This window comes from Malus domestica, chromosome 10 (assembly GCF_042453785.1).
Source record: "Malus domestica chromosome 10, GDT2T_hap1".
NCBI lineage: Eukaryota > Viridiplantae > Streptophyta > Magnoliopsida > Rosales > Rosaceae > Malus > Malus domestica.
This window is the reverse complement of record NC_091670.1, coordinates 39,475,967-39,498,162: the sequence shown is the minus strand read 5'-3', so window position 1 is coordinate 39,498,162 and position 22,196 is coordinate 39,475,967. Positions and strand designations below refer to the sequence as shown.

Here is a 22,196-nt window from a genome sequence, read left to right as displayed (position 1 = left end):
AGTTGGTATTGTATGAATATTTTTCGATCCCAAAAATGTTAATTTATATATGTTTAAGACTATAAGTAGTTTGTTTTGGGGTTCGTTCGTATGTAAGTGTCCATGAAAATGTACATATATCTTTAAGGACAATCTAGGTTGACACTGCAGCTAAAGTCCCAACTCTAACCCTAAATACCAAAACCCTCCTCTCCCTTCCTCTCTTTCTCTCTCTGAAGAGGTAAAACGTCCCCAAAAGAATCAGGTTGCCCCCCTCTCCACTCTAGCCACCCTTTTTTTTTTTTATCTTTTATAAAATCCTTTTCTCATTATTTTTACTCATTCAGTATGCCTTATTTATAATTAACACCATTCCATAAGTAACTTTTTTTTTAATTATGGTTTAATTAAACACTCCTTTTAGGACAGAAGAGTGGTACCCTTAGGGAAAAACAAAAGGAGGAACCAATTAATTAAATATAAGGACTACACGGATTCTATTGTACAAGTGTATGTACACAAGCATAACCAAACTTGACGTTCAAGCAACCTTTTCTATTTCTAGAAATTCATTCTTCTACCCGTTCTTTATTTTATATAGTAGCTTAACTTGCTACCCTTTGTTCGACTTCTCTTTTTCCTCTCTCTCTCTCTCTCTCTCTCTCTCTCTCTCTCCCCATCTGTTTTTTACGGAGGCAGTTCTGTGGGAAGAGATAATATCATAAGAGAAGAGAAAACAAATGGGAGGAGAAAGATCAAATAGCAATTTTATTATTCCATCCAAACATCAATATTGAAGAAGAAGATGAGCAACAAAGTGGATATGGTTATGGAAAACGTGCTTTAAAAGTGACAAGCTTGCTGGTTGCTTGTCTGCTTTGCTTGCTTTTAGGTCTTTTTTTTTTTTTTTTTTTTTTTTTTTTTTGAGTTTTGCTTAATATTTTGAGAGCTTCTTTTGTGTGTATATTTGGAAGAGGTGGAGGAAATAACAAGAAGATCTGGGGTTTGGAATGAGCCTCAAAGAAAAAACGGCAGAGATCAGATCATGACATGGTGCAACGACTCCGACGATGAGAGGGCCATTCAGATTATCGGCGCCCCTCCTCCTAATAACCCTAATAATCCAAATGAATTTCGGAACATAACTTGCCCCTCTTGTGGACATCACATAGAATTCCAAGACCAGGTATTAGAAATTCACTTAGTATTGTGTATATTTGGAATCGATGACCTATTGTTGTTAATTTGTTCAATTAAATTTTACTCTAACTATTTGATTTCTACATGAATTAATTGTTTGTTATCATTTCTTTTGTTTTTTTCGTTTGTGTGATGTTATACAGGCAGGAATCCATGATTTGCCTGGACTACCAGCAGGAGTGAAGTTTGATCCAACTGACCAAGAAATTCTTCAACATTTAGAGGCAAAGGTTTTGTCTGATACCAGAAAGCTGCATCCTCTCATTGATGAGTTCATACCAACGCTTGAAGGGGAGAATGGGATTTGCTACACTCACCCAGAAAAGCTACCAGGTTACTAATTATTTTGTTTGTTTGTTTGTTTGTTTTAATTTTTTGCTTTTCTGAATAAAACCCTATCTAGGAATAGTAATGAAGAAGCAAATCACGGGTATTAATTAATTAATTAATTAATCCTCATTCATTTGATTGCAAAGCTGACGGATTTGATCCCAAAACATACTCTAGGAATATTTTTGTTCACCGTCCTCAAGTGATGGCGATGCTCATCACATTATTTAATCACCATTAGATGTGTTTAAATTTCGAGATCTGTCTGTATAGATATACACAAATACCAAAATTTAAACTCAAACAATGGTGATAAATAGAGTGGTAAGCATTACTATCACTTGAGACTAGTGAGCAAAAGTGCACCCCTCAAATATACTTGACATCTTATTTTATTTTACTTGGGATTATGTATTTTATTAGTTAAACGTAAGACCTGACTTTCAGAGCTAAATATTCTTAACCGCTTGAACTTGCATATACATCTCTATTTTTAGATGTCAAAATGAAACAAACATATAACCAGCACATGTAGTGTTTGCTTGCTTCTCCTTCTAAAATCATTCAAGTTAATATGTTTGTGTTTCATATATAATCTTCTCTTTTCAAGCATGTTTTATGCATGTGAATGCACAAGTTGGCTATTTGGATGTTATACTAAACGACATCACATATATATATATATATATATATATATATATATAGTCTTACAACCTTAATTAGTCTGCTTTCTTATTTTATATAGCCATGCACCGCTATGTCTTAGTTTTATCATGTTAATCTTTAATTTTCTTCATCGAGTTGTGACACCATTTATGGATTAATTTGTTCAACTTACCCTCAACTTTTCTTTTGTAATTGAAATTTTTACGTGATAAAAGTATACCAAATTTTATTTGGGCATCTGACGTCCATGCAGGAGTGAACAAAGACGGACAAATCCGCCACTTCTTCCACCGTCCATCGAAGGCATACACGACTGGGACCAGAAAGCGAAGGAAGGTTCACACCGAAGAAGATGGAAGCGAAACCAGATGGCACAAAACCGGCAAGACAAGGCCGGTTCTTGTCGGCGGAGCAGTGAAGGGTTTCAAAAAGATCTTAGTCCTCTACACCAACTATGGGAGGCAAAGAAAACCAGAAAAGACCAATTGGGTCATGCACCAATACCACCTTGGCAACAATGAGGAGGAGAAAGATGGTGAGCTGGTGGTCTCAAAGGTCTTTTACCAAACACAGCCTAGGCAATGTGGATCAAGTAAGGACGTTCCAGCGTTTGATCATCACAAAGGTGTGAATATAAGAGGTGGGCAAGGGCATGATGGTCTGATTAGTGCTGCTACTAACCCTCTTCCTCCAGCAAAGAAGGCAGGTCTTGTGGAGTACTATGATCCTGGAGGTCCCTTCATTAATTATGATCATCATCAACATAATCATAATCAAGGGGGCGATAATAGAGAAAGCCCACCTCAGCTAATCCCAAATTTAGTTGTCCAAGGTGACGGGTCTTCGTTTATTCGATTAACTTCAGATGCAAGCAAAGGGAAGCTTGAGAGGAAATAGTGTGATTTGACAATATTGGATATGGATGGAAGAGCTCTTTTTTTTTCTAGGATGGTGCTTTCCACACACCTATTTTTACCTTCCACACAACTCTCTTAATTTTCGGCCGTCGGATCGATTGGTTTGAAGATGATCAAATGATAGAAATTAACAAAAAGCGTGTGGAATGTAAAAAAATATTTGTGAATAGCATCAGTCTTCTTCAACCGAGGTAGTTTTATACACATAGCTAGGGTTTCGGTGGATTACTACTACCGTGATCAAATAAGTTAATGATTACAATATTGAGATTTTTGGTGACTAAAAACAATAAGAAATTAAGGAGAATATGTTATACAATTATATTGGGTATTTTTAATCCATATTAATGTATTAATATATTGTGATCGTGGATTTTATGATGATGAGCAGTTAATTGGTGGTTAAGATGATTTTTTTCTTTTGGAAATGTATATATTGACATGATTATACAAACTTTTGTATCTGATTAATTTGTCTCACAGGACATTAGAGCTGAATAGTTTCGGATGGCCACAGTCGGATAACATAAATCGATCTTATGTAGCTATGGAGTTTGATTAGAGATTTTTTATACATAAATCGATCTTATGTAGCCGACATTCACCTCTCCCAGACCCTGCGTAAAGCGGGAGCCTTGTGCACTGGGTACGACCTTTTATATAAATTTTAATATTCTTTTACTGTAGTCTGACATATATTTCGTCTATGTGAGTGTGAGTGTGTGTGTGTAAGATAATGGACCTGTCAAATACGATGATTCATACAGCCTATGAGAGAAAGCACTTTTGGAATTTGTCAAACAAATAAGAATTAAGTTCACAAAAAAAAAAAATAATAATAATAATCAGCAATTTTTGCATATTAATACTTCAAGAGAGTCATCCGTCATGGAAAGTCTAAGCGAAGTTAATTTGTTTTAATTTTATATACATGACTCTTTTGGTTCGAGCGGTAGAATGAATGGATTAAACCACATGATGAGTTAATCATAATAATTGGTATTGAGCGCATCATTAATGACAGTTGAATCTAGACCTCTCACTTATAAGTGAATGAAGAACACTATTAGACTGTAGTACTAAATTACAACTTTGAAAGCTTGACTTGAATATGAGAATACAACAATCATGAACATTTCATTGAGAATCAAAGAAAATTCAAAGATGAGTAATACTAATGCTACATTTATTATAATTTTCATACTATTTTTGTATTACCTCTCGAATAGAGACATCACTCATCAATGCACACAGATAATAGAGGTGATATAAATGTTGTACGAGAAACTTGATAAGTGTAGCAATTTTGATAAAAAAAACCTTTTCTATTTGTCTACAGTAAATTAGGTGAAAAATTCATATCCATTGGCATTGAAATATTGGAGAAAAAAATTGTGTAGAGCTCGACTTGCCACTAAACTTTGTTGAGTAGTATTACAATCTACTTAAAACTCATCACATGATAAGTTTTAAATATAATATGTTATCATTTCCTATCATTCTTCTATTTTAATATTTTATAATTATCTATTTTACCAATTAATATACACCATAAGATTTATCTGACCGTCATATTTTTCCCTCTCCTCCTCCCTCTCCTTTCCCTTCCCTCCCTGCTGTTGCAGACATGCAATCTTCTTCAACTATCATAAAACTAAAGGAAAAATAAAATAAAGGACAAAGTAAATAGTACCAGGATTGACTGTTTAGTGTAAAAATGTGGTTTTTCATTAACACAACAACAACAACAACAACAAAGCCTTTTCCCACTAAGTGGGGTCGGCTATATGAATCCTAGAACGCCATTGCGCTCGGTTTTGTGTCATGTCCTCCGTTAGATCCAAGTACTCTAAGTCTTTTCTTAGAGTCTCTTCCAAAGTTTTCCTAGGTCTTCCTCTACCCCTTCGGCCCTGAACCTCTGTCCCGTAGTCACATCTTCGAACCGGAGCGTCAGTCGGCCTTCTTTGCACATGTCCAAATCACCGGAGCCGATTTTCTCTCATCTTTCCTACAATTTCGGCTACTCCTACTTTACCTCGGATATCCTCATTCCCAATCTTATCCTTTCTCGTGTGCTCACACATCCCACGAAGCATCCTCATCTCCGCTACACCCATTTTGTGTACGTGTTGATGCTTCACCGCCCAACATTCTGTGCCATACAACATCGCTGGCCTTATTGCCGTCCTATAAAATTTTCCCTTGAGCTTCAGTGGCCTACGACGGTCACACAACACGCCGGATGCGCTCTTATACTTCATCCATCCAGCTCGTATTCTATGGTTGAGATCTCCATCTAATTCTCCGTTCTCGTGCAAGATAGATCCTAGGTAGCGAAAACGGTCGCTTTTTGTGATCTTCGCTAGATTGCTCCGGTCATTAGTGTGGATAAGTATATAAATGGATAGAGATAGGAAAGCAAACACAAGATGTACGTGGTTCACCCAGATTGGCTACGTCCACGGAATAGAAGAGTTCTCATTAATTTTGAAGGGTTTACACAAGTACATAGGTTCAAGCTCTCCTTTAGTGAGTACAAGTGAATGATTTAGTACAAATGACATTAGGAAATATTGTGGGAGAATGATCTCGTAATCACGAAACTTCTAAGTATCGGAGTGTGGTGTCGTCTTGACTTGCCTTATCTGTCTCATAGGTAGATGTGGCATCTTCTCTTGAAGTACTTTTCCTCCATCCAGGGGTGGTATCTTTAACTGGTGGAGATGCACAAGGTAATGTATCAATTTCACTTGAAGCTTACTTGTAGTTTCAGGCTTGGTCAAGCGCGATACAAACCATGTAGTAGGAGTCCCCCAAGTCGCCGAGCTAGGGGGTCTGCTGAAAGAGGTGACAGACAAGGTAAGCAATCAGAGCTCCGACTGATTGTTCACCTTCTCCCCATCTTGCAACAGCATGAAGGATAAAGAGAAGAAAAATGAGAAGAGATGATATGAGATACTTTTGCTTTTGAAGAAGTAACTTTCCACAGGCTTATTCTTGAACTGAGCTGGAGGGTTTTCTGGTTTCCTCCAGAGTATAAGGCCGACTGAAGAAATTGAGGGTCAAAACAAGTCCATCAAATCTAGAGTACATTCCACCCTGCTGATATGGGATACTTTTGCTTTTGACAGAGTAATGGATGTATCGGCACGTGTGCTGTTACGCTTGTCTCCACATGCTTCCTTGTATCCTTCGCACTTGCCCTATCTGTTCCTCAAGCAGATGCGGAATCTTCCCTGGAAACATAAGATGTTGAAGATGAGTACTCGAGAGCAATGCCAGGTAAGTAATCAGGTAAGGGGTTCCAGGCAGTCAGTTCCTGGCTGGAAGCTTGATTCCAAGTGCTGACTGATTGCTCTCTTTCTCCTTGTCTTGCAGGTAAAAACAAGGCCAAAGGAAAAGACAGGGAAAAAGCATGATATGGGATACTCTTGCTTTTAACCCTGATGATATGAGATATTCTTGCTCTAGTATAGCTTGTTTGCAGAGGTATTATCGGGGGGAAAGAAAGCTGAATATTTCGAAAGGCTTCGTTGGGAGTGCCCTCTCAGATATGATGAAGGGTTGAGCATTTTTGCAGGTCTGCCTGTCCGTTGGGGATGGAGGTCGACATATATAGGAGTCTCCCTAACAACAAGTAGTAATGCTATTCCTTTACCCTGCTTGGTCATAGCACGGTAGTGGGAGCTATCAGTTTCACATGTTTTAACTCTGTCAGAGCACTTTGAAAAAGTGGTATGTGGTATCTGGCTCTCGAGATTCGGAGAACGATGCCTCTTCGATTTTTGAGAAAGCAATCATGCTGGGGGTCTGGCTCTCGAGATTCGGAGAGCAGTGTCTCTTCGATTTTTGAGGAAGTAATCATGTTGGGAGTCTGGCTCTCGAGATTCGGAGGGCGGTGACTCTTCGATTTTGGAGCAAGCAATCTTGTTGGGAGTGTTGTCTCGAATGTGAGTAAAGGTTGGGCATGTTTGCTAGTCTACCTTGCCACGAAGCACAAAGGTTGACACACAGGGACTTTCCAATTATCCAGCAATGGTACTGTTCCTTTACCCTCTCTTCGATTTTGAGAAAGTAGTCATGTTGGGAGTCTGGCTCTCGAGATTCGGAGGACGGTGCCTCTTCGATTTTGGAGCAAGCAATCTTGTTGGGAGTGTTTTCTCGAATGTGAGTAAAGGTTGGGCATGTTTGCTAGTCTACCTTGCCACGAAGCACAGAGGTTGACACACAGGGACTTTCCAATTATCCAGCAGTGGTACTGTTCCTTTACCCTTGTGGGTAATAATATGGTAGCTAGACCTTCAAAATTTATGTGTCTAAACTTTGTTAGTGCTGTTTCTTTGCTATTCTTTTACCTTTCTTGGTCAGAGCGATGTAGTGGGAGCTGCAAGCTTCACGTGCTCAAGTTTGGCAGAGAACTTTGGCAAAGTTATCTGTGGTACCCATGAGCTATTGTTGCGTGTGGGAAGTGGGTAATTGAACAGTAAGATTCATGTGCTTTCTACTTCACCAGAAATCTTCGACAGAATGCCCATAATTTCTGCAAAGTTGAGTGTGCGTGTGACAGGTGCTGACAAGGCTAGAAAAGTAGGTGCCTCTTCGATTTCTGAGATCGGCCCTCGTGGTCTCTGAGCAGCCCAGCTTTTGAGAAAGCGAGCGCCTCTTCGATTGATTCGGAGAACGATGCCTCATCGATTTTTTAGAAAGCAATCATGCTGGGGGTCTGGCTCTCGGAGATTCGGGGAGCAGTGTCTCTTCGATTTTTGAGAAAGTAATCATGTTGGGAGTCTGGCTCTCGAGATTCGGAAGGCGGTGCCTCTTCGATTTTGGAGCAAGCAATCTTGTTGGGAGTGTTTTCTCGAATGTGAGTAAAGGTTGGGCATGTTTGCTAGTCTACCTTGCCACGAAGCACAGAGGTTGACACACAGGGACTTTCCAATTATCCAGCAATGGTACTGTTCCTTTACCCTCTCTTCGATTTTTAATAAAGTAGTCATGTTGGGAGTCTGGCTCTCGAGATTCGGAGGACGGTGCCTCTTCGATTTTGGAGCAAGCAATCTTATTGGGAGTGTTTTCTCGAATGTGAGTAAAGGTTGGGCATGTTTGCTAGTCTACCTTGCCACAAAGCACAGAGGTTGACACACAGGGACTTTCCAATTATCCAGCAGTGGTACTGTTCCTTTACCCTTGTGGGTAATAATATGGTAGCTAGACCTTCAAAATTTATGGGTCTAAACTTTGTTAGTGCTGTTTCTTTGCTATTCTTTTACCCTTCTTGGTCAGAGCGATGTAGTGGGAGCTGCAAGCTTCACGTGCTCAACTTTGGCAGAGAACTTTGGCAAAGTTATCTGTGGTACCCATGAGCTATTGTTGCGTGTGGGAAGTGGGTGATTGAACAGTAAGATTCATGTGTTTTCTACTTCCCCAGAAGTCTTCGACATAATGCCCATAATTTCCGCAAAGCTGAGTGTGCGTGTGACAGGTGCTGACAAGGCTGGAAAAGTAGGTGCCTCTTCGATTTCTGAGATCGGCCCTCGTGATCTCTGGGGAGCCCAGCTTTTGAGAAAGCGAGCGCCTCTTCGATTTCTGAGATCGGCCTTCGTGGTCTTTGAGCAGCCCAACTTTTGAGAAAGTAAACGCCTCTTCGATTTCTGAGATCAACCCTCGTGATCTCTAAGCAGCTCAGCTTTTGAGAAAGCAAACGCCTCTTCGATTTCTGAGCAGGCGCCTCTTCGATTTCTGAAGCTCCGTCGAGTGCAGATTTTTATAGGGGCTGGCATTAAGTTCCAAAGCACACTTGAATCTCCACCAGTAGAAGCTTCATTCTTGCACTTCTAAGATCTTGATTTTTCCGACCTCTTCTCTCTTCAACACCTTTGAAAATGTCTGGCCCCTCCGACCGTCGTTTTAACTTGAACCTTGTTGAAGAGGCAGCCCCGCCTTCTCCAGACAACATATGGCGCCCATCCTTCGTCTCCCCTACTGGTCCTCTTACCGTTGGGGATTCCGTGATGAAGAATGATATGACCGCTGCGGTGGTGGCCAGGAACCTTCTCACTCCCAAAGATAACAAACTACTTTCCAAACGGTCTGATGAGTTAGCTGTTAAGGATTCGCTGGCTCTCAGTGTTCAGTGTGCAGGTTCTGTGTCTAATATGGCCCAACGCCTATTTGCTCGAACCCGCCAAGTTGAATCATTGGCGGCTGAAGTGATGAGTCTCAAACAGGAGATTAGAGGGCTCAAGCATGAGAATAAACAGTTGCACCGGCTCGCACATGACTATGCTACAAACATGAAGAGGAAGCTTGACCAGATGAAGGAAACTGATGGTCAGGTTTTACTTGATCATCAGAGATTTGTGGGTTTGTTCCAAAGGCATTTATTGCCTTCGTCTTCTGGGGCTGTACCGCGTAATGAAGCTCCAAATGATCAACTTCTGATGCCTCCTCCTTCTAGGGTTCTGTCCAGTACTGAGGCTCCAAATGATCCCCCTCCGGTGCCTTCTCTTTCTGGGGCTCTACCGACTGCTGAGACTTCTCCTAAGCAACCTTTGTGAAGGCTCCCTCTTGTGTGTTTATTTTGACTCATGTATATGTACATATTTGTAGCTTATCGGGGATATCAATAAATAAGCTTTCATTCATTTCAACGTATTGTGTTAAATACACCAAAGCCTTCTTCGCTAAGTTCTTTGAATTTTCTTTTGTTGAAGCTTGTATGTTGAAGCTTTCTGAGTGGAGCATGTAGGTTGGGGTAGTGTTCCTTAATTTCCCGAGTGAGGAAAACTTCTCAGTTGGAGACTTGGAAAATCCAAGTCACTGAGTGGGATCGGCTATATGAATCTTAGAACGCCATTGTGCTCGATCCTGTGTCATGTCCTTCGTTAGATCCAAGTACTCTAAGTCTTTTCTTAGAGTCTCTTCCAAAGTTTTCCTAGGTCTTCCTCTACCCCTTCGGCCCTGAACCTCTGTCCCATAGTCGCATCTTCTAATCGGAGCGTCAGTAGGCCTTCTTTGCACATGTCCAAACCACCGTAACCGATTTTCTCTCATTTTTCCTTCAATTTCGGCTACTCCTACTTTACCCCGGATATCCTCATTCCTAATCTTATCCTTTCTCGTGTGCCCACACATCCAACGAAGCATCCTCATCTCCGCTACACCCATTTTGTGTACGTGTTGATGTTTCACCGCCCAACATTTTGTGCCATATAGCATCGCCGGCCTTATTGCCGTCCTATAAAATTTTCCCTTGAGCTTTAGTGGCATACGGCGGTCACACAACACGCCGGATGCACTCTTCCACTTCATCCATCCAGCTTGTATTCTATGGTTGAGATCTCCATCTAATTCTCCGTTCTTTTGCAAGATAGATCCTAGGTAACGAAAACGGTCGCTCTTTGGTATTTCTTGATCTCCGATCCTCACCCCTAACTCGTTTTGGCCTCCATTTGCACTAAACTTGCACTCCATATATTCTGTCTTTGATCGGCTTAGGCGAAGACCTTTAGATTCCAACACTTCTCTCCAAAGGTTAAGCTTTGCATTTACCCCTTCCTGAGTTTCATCTATCAACACTATATCGTCTGCGAAAAGCATACACCAAGGAATATCATCTTGAATATGTCCTGTTAACTCATCCATTACCAACGCAAAAAGGTAAGGACTTAAGGATGAGCCTTGATGTAATCCTACAGTTATGGGAAAGCTTTCGGTTTGTCCTTCATGAGTTCTTACGGCAGTCTTTGCTCCTTCATACATATCCTTTATAGCTTGGATATATGCTACTCGTACTCATTTCTTCTCTAAAATCCTCCAAAGAATGTCTCTTGGGACCCTATCATACGCTTTTTCCAAATCTATAAAGACCATGTGTAAATCCTTTTTCCCATCTCTATATCTTTCCATCAATCTTCGTAAGAGATAGATTGCCTCCATGATTGAGCGCCCTGGCATGAACCCGAATTGGTTGTCCGAAACCCGTGTCTCTTGCCTCAATCTATGCTCAATGACTCTCTCCCAGAGCTTCATTGTATGACTCATTAGCTTAATACCCCTATAGTTCATGCAATTTTGTACGTCGCCCTTATTCTTGTAGATAGGCACCAAAGTGCTCGTTCGCCACTCATTTGGCATCTTCTTCGTTTTCAAAATCCTATTGAAAAGGTCAGTGAGCCATGTTATACCTGTCTCTCCCAAAAATTTCCACACTTCGATTGGTATATCGTCTGGGCCTATTGCTTTTTTATGCTTCATCTTCTTCAAAGCTACAACCACTTCTTCCTTCCGGATTCGACGATAAAAAGAGTAGTTTCTACACTCTTCTGAGTTACTCAACTCCCCTAAAGAAGCACTCATTTCATGTCCTTCATTGAAAAGATTATGAAAATAACCTCTCCATCTGTCTTTAACCGCGTTCTCTGTAGCAAGAACATTTCCATCCTCATCCTTGATGCACCTCACTTGGTTTAGGTCCCTTGTCTTCTTTTCCCTTGCTCTAGATAGTTTATAGATATCCAACTCTCCTTCTTTGGTATCTAGTCGTTTATACATATCGTCGTAAGCCGCTAACTTAGTTTCTCTGACAGCTTTCTTCGCCTCTTGCTTCACTTTTCTATACCTTTCACCATTTTCATCGGTCCTCTCCTTGTATAAGGCTTTACAACATTCCTTCTTAGCCTTCACCTTCGTTTGTACCTCCTCATTCCACCACCAAGATTCCTTTTGGTGTGGGGCAAAGCCCTTGGACTCTCCTAATACCTCTTTTGCTACTTTTCGGATACAACTAGCCATGGAATCCCACATTTGGCTAGCTTCCCCCTCTCTATCCCACACACATTGGGTGATTACCTTCTCTTTGAAAATGGCTTGTTTTTCTTCTTTTAGATTCCACCATCTAGTCCTTGGGCACTTCCAAGTCTTGTTCTTTTGTCTTACTCTTTTGATATGTACATCCATCACCAACAAGCGATGTTGATTAGCCACGCTCTCTCCTGGTATAACTTTGCAATCCTTACAAGTTATACGATCCCCTTTCCTCATTAGAAGAAAATCTATTTGTGTTTTTGACGACCCACTCTTGTAGGTGATCACATGTTCTTCTCTCTTCTTAAAGAAGGTGTTGGCTAAGAAGAGATCATATGCCATTGCAAAATCCAAGATAGCTTCCCCATCCTCGTTTCTCTCCCCAAAACCATGGCCACCATGAAAACCTCCATAGTTGCCTGTCTCCCTGCCCACGTGTCCATTTAAATCTCCTCCTATAAATAACTTCTCCGTCTGAGCAATTCCTTGCACCAAGTCTCCAAGATCTTCCCAAAATTTCTCCTTCGAACTCGTATCCAACCCTACTTGGTTTTTCATTAACAATACCGAGAAATTTTCGTTAAAGTTCCCAACAACTAAAAGAAAAAAAAATCCCATTGCAGAAACATTGTTAATAGGTTTCTTTTTCAATTTCATCGGTAGATTGTAAATACTTGTCCTCAATTACTAAGCCTAAGTATGGACAGCCCGACCACCGTTATTCGTAGAGCACTTTCGACAAAACACTCCATTTTAGTTCCACTCAACCCCACATTGATCTCACCCGGTGTTAGGCAGCCCCGTCAATAGTAATGTTGACTGACTTTACTATTGAGTTTTGTATTAATTTTGGTAGGTGCTATACACAACCTCCTTTTATATTTCATACACTTCTGTTAATTTTTGTCCTTTCATATTTTTTAATTCCAATCCGAATACCAAAAATTAAAAAGAATGTATAGACGGTAAAAAAAAAAAGTTATATAAATACCGGCAACCTTAAATTTTCTCCTTTGCGATTAACCTTCTGAAAAGTACTAAGTGTGCGTTTACTAATCCGTAATCAAATTGAGAGGAATTGAATTAAGAAGAAATATAAATGAGGTGAAATCAAAATCAGATTCCTTTTGAAGTTGTTTACTAAAACTGTCTGGAATCGGAGTAGGAATGACATTGATCTATATAACTGTTTACTAATTCATATGAATCGGAATGAAAACTATTGTGATTACTAAAATACCCCTAGTTTAATTAATCTATTTTATATGCTAATTATTTTTAGTAAATCTTTTATTCTTTCTCTTTTTTTTTTTAAGAAGAGAGAGCCATTATTATTTTTTTATTTTTTTAGTAATACTTTTATTATTTTATTTTTGGATTTCTTAGTGGAATTCTCGTGCTTATCTACTTAACCTAGAACCCACTGTCCTCGTCCAAATTGACATTATCTAGAACCCACGGCTCATAGCCTCATCCCGACGGAGAGATCACTGTTCCTACCGCTTCTTCTTCGGCGACGTGTGGGCATCGGAGCCTGCGCCTCAGCGTGGGACTCCACCACCCCAAGTTCCAATTCGGATCTTTCTCGGGTCTCTCTCACCCGAACCCGCTCCTCTCCCTCGACCTCTCTGGTACCACTCTCTTCTCTGCCACTTGCGTTTCCTTTTGTTGTTGAATTTTCTATTATTATCAATGGTGGCAACTGGGTTCAGATTTTTGTAAGATTTGATTTTTGCTTTGGGTACGCTTACCATTTTTTGGTTGATTTTGCTATGCCGAATCCTATGGAGGAGGACATGGAGGATTTTAAGGTGGTGGAGCGAGAGGAGGCGGCGGAGGAGCAGAGAGCCACTAGAGAGGATGGCAGAGGACAACGAGAAGATGGAAAGGAGTGCTGAAGGTGTAGGGCATTTTGGGAAAGAAAATTTGATTTCGGATGGAGCCTTCTCCCCGGAATCCAAATACTCAACAATATCAGGAGATGAATTCCTGATTTTATGTGGGGCCCGCAGAACTGTTCATTCTGCTTAAGTTGGTAAACGGAGGAATAATCAGGAATGGGGTATGATTCCCATTCCACCATATCCTTTCCCCATATGTAAACACCATAAGACTAATTGTGAGGGCATCAAGTTGTAAAAGAGACGAATGTACAATCATGCAATATGGCAAGTGGTAACTGCGATCTCGGCGGTCTTGTTCCAGATTTTTCTTTATTAAGACTTCGTATACACGCAAGAAGAGAATCAAACGCAGAACTTCGGATGCAAAAGAAATGTTGCAAACGACTTGGAACAAACAAATCCCTTACTTCTCTATGAATACAATACAACTTCTCTATTGTCATCAACATAACCACACAGCACAAACTGAATCAAACCAATCAACCCCTAGGCTTATAATCCCTAGACTCGGAAATCGTCATACAACTAAGACGCGTGATGAATCACACCGGCGAACAACAAAGAAACATGCTCGCATGTGTAAAACTCGGAGACGGAAAGGATGCAAAAACACACACACACACAGATAAAGGCAAATTAATGACAGCTAACCTAAAGGGTAGTTGATCTCAAATTCCTAAAGCGCCGGCGCCTAAATATTTCAACCTTCTGTAGTCACACTAGAATAAAACGTACTATTTGCAGCAACGCCGGTGAGGTTTACCAGAAAACCAAACCATTGAGATCTTGAAGCTTTTGCTAGATCCTGGACTAGTTACCTGCAACGACTCCCTGTAGATTTAAACTGGTCACAACTTCTGGAGGATGCATTTCTCGTACAGATCAAGCCAATCTTTTTTGCTAGCATTGCTTCTCAACTCGAGCACTTCGGCACCAAAATTATGTTTTGTGAGTTCTTGCTTAATTTTTGCAACGGTGAACTTTTTATAGTCTTCCGAATTGGTTTGCTGACTGCGGGTATCATCATCTCCCTTGAATACTGAACCACCATCTTCTTTTTGTGTGTGCGGACTGGTAGTACTTCTAGACCTCTTATTCACTCTTAAAATCCGATCACTCATCTCCACGTCTTGAACAGAGTCCATGCCCATTTCATAGTCGTCTACCCTTGAGCGTTTCCCACGGGAAGTAGTCCTTAACTTGCTATCCAATGCTGTTTCATTCAGCCGAACAGAAGTCAATTCTTGCTGGAGTGAATCCAGTTGTGATTGTGCAAGTTGTAGCTGATGAGAGAGGTGGTCTGCCCTATTGTTTGCATCTGCATGTGCTGCGCGCTCACTTTCCAGAAGGCCTTGAAGAACCTGAACAGTACTAGTTCTCTGCTCGTTATTTGATTTCAAAAGCAATTCTATTTCTTTCTCTCGTTCTTCAACTCTTCCCTCCAGTAGGGTAACTTTCGAATGAGCTTCCATCTCTGATACACGAATTCTGTCTAGTTCATTATCCAAGTCTCTTTTTTCCCTTTGCAAACTTTCAATAAGCCTCTCAGCCCTCTCAATTTGAGCCAATCTTTCCATTGCCAATCTCTGCATCTCACTCTTTTCCTTCTGAGCAGTATCTGCTTGAGCCCGTGCTCTATCAGCAATATCAGTTGCTCTTGTTGCTTCCTTTTCAGCAATTTTGCACCTTTCTTGCACTTCGTCAAATCTTTTTATATCAGATTCGTACTTCTGCTCCAGATATATCTTCTCCTGCTCCAGTATCTTTTTCTCTCTCTCAAATGAGTGGGCCTTTGCATTTGTAGCTTCTAATTTTTTACTTAACTCCTTTATTTCAAGCTTCATGGATGATGTTTCAGCATCATAGCTATCTACTTTCGATTGGGCAGCCTGCAAATGATGTGCAATTGTTAACAATCACATCATTGATAAATATGTGTTGAAACAGGCAACCACACGAGAAGAAAACTCATGCAAAATAAGAATTCTTCTTGATCGAATTTCAATGATTTTTAGGGAACTTTAAAATAACCAATCAGAATAGTCTTAGCACAACCACCCCACTGTTAACCTCCCAACTGTGTGTAACTGTGAGCATAACCAAATGATATGGAACTATAATCTGAGAGTTGAGAAGATTCAAACTCATAAAACAATTCTTACAAAGTGTCAAGATTCAAACTCACCTTCAATTCTAACCTTAGAGTTGTCAAGCACTGCTCTGCATGTTCAATCTTTGCCGTCTTATCCTTTATTTCCTCCTCCTAAATATTAATCAACAAGAAAAACAAGTCAGAATCCCATAAGAAACTAGAGAATTGGAGTGTGCATGTGAATGTGCGTGTTTGTATGTGTTTCTCTGTCTCTGTGCGTGTGTGTGTGAGAGAGAGAGAGAGAGGATCACCTTATCAGCCAGAGTATCAGCGAATTCTGCCCTCAAAGCATCTTCTCTCTTCTGAGTTTCCTTACTTGAACGCTCTTGGACAGTTGCAGCCTTCTCCAGAGCAGCTTTTGCTTCTCTAAAAGCATTGTCATACTTGCGTTTCCACTCCTCAGCCTCCTCTTGAGCAGACTGAGCTTGTTCCCGAGCAGCAGCCAGCCTTGCTTCACCAGCACTGCATCGGGACTTGAGAATTGCAATTTCAGAACTCCATTGATCTTCCTCAGCCTTCTGCCTTGATAAGACATGTTCATATTTTCTTTTCCACTCTAAGGATTCCTGCTTTGCAGAATCCAATGTTTTAATCAAGCCAGAACATCTCTCACCCAATGAACTGTGATTACTCTGCAAGTTATTTATGCGGCCCATATATTCATCAGCTAGCTTCTTCTTGTCATTGATAGCATCCTCATAACGCTTAAGATATTCAGACTTCGACTTCTCACTAGACTCCAGCTGCTTGTTAAGTAACCCCAACTTATCTTCTAATGAGCGGCACCTCAACATGAGGGTATTCTTCTCTGACCCAGCTTGGTCAATCAGTCTCTTGACGAGGTCAAGTATTGGCCCTTCAAAACTGTGAATTTGGATTTTGTCCAATCCGTTAATATGCACTCATACATTAATCAAAAAGAAGGAAATAAAGACAATTGGCAAACCTCTTCTGTAAGAACATGGTCAGTTTCTGCCATTTTGCTGGACCATGACTTGCTGCTTCATAGTCGGATAGAAGACCATCAAGAACCTAGAAAAAGAAAATTCAAATATTAAAAAAACATTAATGAAAATGTTAAAAGACCACAGAAGCAACCCACTGTTGTTTACCTTCCCAACATTATCAATATTAGCATCACTAGCATGGCATGCTGTTCTCAGCTTCCTTTCCATGATTTGTATGGCATTTGAACAGTGCAACTCTGCCTCCATATATGCATTCTTTTTACAATCCTGTGTCAGTAGCCAATTTAAACAAAATAAGACCAAGTATACAAGGGATGAGTTAACAAGAACGAATAAATGCATGATAAGTGAGCTATTGTCACTAAACTATTTATTGTCAGAAAGAATTCAACTGAGGCAAGAATACTATTGCCAAAACCCATTACTTGTACTGTGGATAGCATGGATGTATATGCAGTTCAGCGATATGTGTGTCAACAACCTACTAATTATAAATTTTGCTTTACATTGCACTGTACCTCAAACTCCTTTTTCAACTTTTTGTGGAGCTCCGCCTCATACTTCTTCCTTGGTGGACCAACTCCTACAGCACCATCATTGAACGCAGCCAATGATCTATGAACTGCCTTTTCATGTGCTTCCCTGAATGCAGCCTACAACATATGGACTTAGAAAACAGTATATTCAACAACAATTAAGGCATAATGCACAACTTACTTCTTCGGGATCTTTTGGACGCTGAAAAGCAGACTTATACACCTCAAGAGCAGAATCATATGCTCTTCGGCAACCATCTTCTTCAACACTCTGCAGAGTAAGAAGAATCACATGATGCCTCATAAATATTTAGTTAGGGTAAAGTTTCTATCGACCCTCTAATTTCATACCAATCATAAAGGGAGTTCAGGATGAACACAAACCTGCCATGAAGAGGATATGGTAGGCACCGCGCCTTTATTAAGAGCATCAAGATAAGACTGTGTGATACCAACTAGAACTGGACCTGTCATCATTGTTGCCCCAACTTGCTTGGGCCTTGTTCTTTCAAAAACAAACTTTGTCAATGCATCTAGCCCGGCTCTGAATTCAGGCCTTAATTTATCCAACTGCATTACAAAAACTTAGGTTTCAATACGATACAACTAATAGAAAAGAAAGAAAGTAACAGGGCTGAGCTCATGACCAACAACACAGAGAACAAAGACAGCAGTTAGTCACTGACCCGAATTTCGTCAAGTCTTTGAAGATCATGTTCGTCATTCAAAGGCCGCACAAGGGTGAAGCATTCTCTGTCTGGAAATAAAGCTCGAATGGAGGCTCGTATCTGTATTGATCATTCATATAGTACAATAAGCACCTCTAAGCAATATACATTGAAAACATAATTTGGAAATGGTAGTGCTCAATGAGCCTACGGGGTCAAAAAAAGCTAACAAGGGTATATCTAAAGCAGAAAATGCCTGTTGAACAAACCATGTATGAGTGGGCAAGGCAACTTCTTGAAATAATAAAGTCAAGAACTAAGAAGAGCCCAATAATACCTCATTTTTAGCAACTACGTCCCTTTTTCTGTCTTCGACTGGCTTCAAAGCAAGCTCCAGATAATCACGAGGTGTTATCCTTCCACTATCCTCTGATAAATTCAGATAGAAGTCCTGAAACCAAGGCAGTAAGTATGGAAATCCATTGAACGCATTCTACTAAATACACTGCATTTATAAGACAATAAAAATAAAAGTAATTGCAGCAGATGAACCATTGTAGTCAATGGCACAAAGATTAAAGAAACAAGTTCATTCAAAACCAATTACCCTTAGAAGCCACACAAAGATTGGGGAGAACTGCCCAATTTCAGAAGCTGTGGTTCCTCCAGAAGCTTTAACACGTATATGCTTGGACATTTGAGTGACAAGAGAGATACGATCGAGGGAACCTTCATCTATACCACCCATCTAAAACAAAACAAAACAAAACAAAAATTAAGCAGAAACCATAAACCATATACAAAAAGAAGGTATAAAAGCCACCGCATAATTTTTCTAACCTGGTTGTAAATAAACATGCTAGATAGGAGAACTGCTAAGGAAAATATCTGTGTGCTGTACGTTTCCTGTAAGATAAAATTAAGTTATGAGTATTACAATACAATTGATAATGCTCATTATCACAATCATAAAATGAGCCGAAACTAATATGTTATAAGCAACAAATAAAGGCTAACCGTCTGATCAAAAGCATCTATTCCTTCAGTATCCAATAGTAATAGATTGTATTCAGTCCCATCCAGTGCAGTTCTCTTAAAGGGTGCACTCCACAACCATAGCCCTTTTGTACATGGGCGATGTGTAGATGCTACTTGAAATCCGCCACTTCTTCCGAGGAGCTACAATAGAGAAATCCAAAACAATTACGTTTCTTTCAGCAACATTAAACCAGTAGGGAAGAAAAACAAAAGTAAGAATAGTGCTCATAAATTCATGGAGAGAGATGATAAAAACCGGTAAATTCTTTAAATGGTAGGCCCATCTCTATATCTTACGCTAAATGTGAATCACACCCCAGTTTCGTTTGACCATATAATCAAAATTTCACATTAACACAACAATATTCCATCGTAAATGCGTACGTCCTTGTCTTAGAGTCGATAATACCCAAGCATTGTTGCAAAAACATGGTTTACGCTACTTATGACAAGTCCAAGAACTAGAGAAACCTGAAGTAACCCTGCAATTATCCAAGTCTAAGACAGTTAGGTAATTCCACCATCATCCAAGTCCACCAAGATCCACACTTGGCCTTTCAAAGCGTGTTCATTGTTCAATTAGCCAAAAACCAAAACCTAAAGTAACCCTACAATTCCTACACTTAATGCAATCCCCTAATTCTACAAATGCCTTACAATCGTAAACCCTAGAATTCAGAGACAGAAAACAAAATTCACAGGCAGAAAGCAAAATGATCATTAAGATATGTCTACTTAACATTTGAGAGAAGAATGACGAGAAACCGAACCTGGTTCAGAATAAAGCTCTTGCCCTGGCGGGCACGGCCGCAGACCGCGACGATACCAATGGGTTCCTTTACGAGCTGCAGCATGGAGACAGCCTCCTGATCCATCCGGAACTTCCCATTCTCGTCGCAGTAGACGAGCCGTATCGGCCTCGGGGGACCGGTCACCGACCGCGAAGGCGAGGGAGAGAACGACTGCGACGGCGACGGCGGTGAAGAATCGTCTTTGCCTCTGAAGAATTTCATCATGTTTTACAGTTGCTCTTGGTTACGACGTCGTAGAGCGACTGCGCTCTCCTTCGTCCAGTTCACTGAGGGTAGAGAGAGAACGGAGAGAGAAAAAAACAGTCGAGGGTTTAAAAATTGGGGAGGGAAAGTGGTCGGAGGTTTTGGGGTGCTTTACAGAGCAGCGAGAACGAGAAGGGGGCACGAGTCAAATTACGATTATGGGTTTGGTTGCCGCGGTGGAGATTGAATTAGCGTAAGGGCTTTCCTGTATTTGTACAATAACGTGGATCCCAAGTCGGAACGACAGCGTGTTGTTAAAGCTAACATTGCACTCGGCTGCTATACTGCCTCTTCGCCGGGAAGTGTGCACAGCAAGACCGCCGCCGGCCCAAATTTTTGGCCGACAAGCGCCAAGCCCAATAAACCCTCAGCATTGCTGGGCTGAGCTACAGCGTTTAATGTTTAGAACATCAAGTTGGCTTGGGCTGGTCTTCTTTGTAGGTGGGAAGGTCGGGTGGTGGGAGTGGGCCTGGCATTTTAGGATAGAGCTTGATCCTGCAAGCATGTACGAGAAAATCATTTGCGAAACAGAGTTACAGAGAAAGAAAAATTAATAAACAAAGACGGGGGCACTTTTGTCGTTTGATAGTTTCTATTTGGGGATGGCCCCAGAAAGCTGGAACATCCTTTCCCCATTTGGAAACTGGTGGCGCGGGTTGACCCGCTTACCTGGTCTGCTGAGTGAATTGACCCAGTTTCCCTAAGAATTTTCCGACGGGGGAAAATTGGACACTAAATCCTCGAGGGCATGGCGAATGTATATTTTTTTTTCTTTTTAAAAAGGGGTATAACTGGTGGCAAGCCACGATTATTCATCTCTTTCAAGGCCGGAAAGACTCACAAAGACATTTCAGCCTTCCCTTGACGACAAGTCTAACTTCCAAACCAGCAGCGGGTCCACTTCTATAAAAAGCGTGACTGCTACCTCTATTGATCATATCTTGTTCTTGTTGTGGCTGGTGCTCCTTAAGAGTGGTCGATCTTATTTTGAACTTGTACCAGTTTTTTAATTCAACTTTGATCTTTCATCTGGAATAGTTTGGAATAACAAGTACGAAATTATTCCTCGCCGCCAACAAAGTGATTGACATCATATTTGTTCATCCTAATTTATATTATTGGAAGAGTGGAAAACCGAACGCATAAACTTGATTATCCATAGGCTCTCTAATTGACAAGAGAAAAACAAGATAAGGCTCGAAGTTTCGTTATGATGGGCTCTCTAATTGACAACAAGATAAGGCTCAAAGTTTCATTATGAAGGTAGTCAACAATCTGTCATGTCATTTGATTACCAAAATCCTATCCCGTCTCGATTTCGAAATGAAAGCATGATAAGTGTTAGGAAGATTTTTTTAAAATTTCATGAACTCTCTGTTATCTCATAGTTTAACATTAATTATAGTACTAACATTATTAAATATGATAATATATATATATATATATAAGGTGATAAAAATCTATGAAAATTCCTACTTTTAAGAAAGTTTTGTTTGCATTTCTCATAGAACACTAAAAAAGCCTTTGAAATGGTAAATCATTGTTGTGGGATGGGATCATGGGATGATCTTGATTAACATATAGTGCACGTCATGAGATGAGGTTGTCATTTTCTCGTACCACTATTTTATCTTTATTTGTTTATTATTAATATTTGATGTATTATTACATCACAGGCTGATTGTACATGAGTTGTACACAACCACTCTCAATAATCATTTTCCATAATTCACAACTCACTAATCATTTCTTAGGTCATCCACAAAGATGGTGCATAATACTAGAAAAAGATGGATATCGTTAGTGGCGAAGCTAATTAGGGGCAAGGAGGGGCTGCCCCTCTCTTCACCGGAAATCAAGTTTAGAAACGGTGACTTTGCCCCTCTGGTCTCGTCAGAAGTGCCTATTGGTGTGGTGGTTCCATCTATGTTCATCTGGGTTTGTTGCTGGTGCGTAGCTCTATTGCATTTGGTTTTTT

General features: G+C 40.4%; 2 protein-coding genes and 1 long non-coding RNA gene across 3 annotated transcripts; 2 read left to right on the top strand and 1 right to left on the bottom strand.

The window, feature by feature from the left end:
* Positions 1-589: 589 nt before the first annotated feature.
* LOC103446368 (NAC domain-containing protein 73) lies at positions 590-3,503 on the top strand. The gene is made up of 3 exons (XM_008385459.4): positions 590-1,165; positions 1,323-1,512; positions 2,429-3,503. Exons 1-3 carry the CDS (start codon positions 1,025-1,027, stop codon positions 3,070-3,072), a joined length of 975 nt encoding a protein of 324 aa, XP_008383681.1. The 5' UTR covers positions 590-1,024; the 3' UTR covers positions 3,073-3,503.
* Positions 3,504-13,329: 9,826 nt separating this feature from the next.
* On the top strand, positions 13,330-14,106 carry LOC114827772 (uncharacterized). Its single transcript, XR_003777040.2, has 2 exons — positions 13,330-13,528; positions 13,688-14,106. It is a non-coding gene; the product is annotated as an uncharacterized lncRNA (long non-coding RNA).
* An 80-nt stretch (positions 14,107-14,186) lies between these two features.
* On the bottom strand, positions 14,187-20,403 carry LOC103446367 (uncharacterized). The gene is made up of 14 exons (XM_029110355.2): positions 19,934-20,403; positions 19,143-19,304; positions 18,966-19,031; positions 18,733-18,873; positions 18,463-18,576; positions 18,144-18,245; positions 17,842-18,027; positions 17,639-17,728; positions 17,440-17,574; positions 17,066-17,188; positions 16,900-16,985; positions 16,205-16,817; positions 15,987-16,064; positions 14,187-15,690 (listed from the first exon to the last, which is right to left on the bottom strand). Exons 1-14 carry the CDS (start codon positions 20,177-20,179, stop codon positions 14,650-14,652), a joined length of 3,183 nt encoding a protein of 1,060 aa, XP_028966188.2. The 5' UTR covers positions 20,180-20,403; the 3' UTR covers positions 14,187-14,649.
* Between the last annotated feature and the right edge of the window lie 1,793 nt (positions 20,404-22,196).

Bases quoted from the DNA above. Each gene is read 5' to 3' on its own strand.
- LOC103446368 (XM_008385459.4), top strand. From the start codon at position 1,025: ATGACATGGTGCAACGACTCCGACGATGAGAGGGCCATTCAGATTATC. The intron at 1,166-1,322 runs GTATTAGAAATT...GATGTTATACAG, and splicing joins ACATAGAATTCCAAGACCAG to GCAGGAATCCATGATTTGCC. The intron at 1,513-2,428 runs GTTACTAATTAT...ACGTCCATGCAG, and splicing joins TCACCCAGAAAAGCTACCAG to GAGTGAACAAAGACGGACAA.
- LOC103446367 (XM_029110355.2), bottom strand. From the start codon at position 20,179: ATGATGAAATTCTTCAGAGGCAAAGACGATTCTTCACCGCCGTCGCCG. The intron at 18,577-18,732 runs GTAATTGGTTTT...CCTTGGTTTCAG, and splicing joins TCTTTGTGTGGCTTCTAAGG to GACTTCTATCTGAATTTATC. The intron at 16,818-16,899 runs GTTTGCCAATTG...CCAAATTCACAG, and splicing joins ACCATGTTCTTACAGAAGAG to TTTTGAAGGGCCAATACTTG.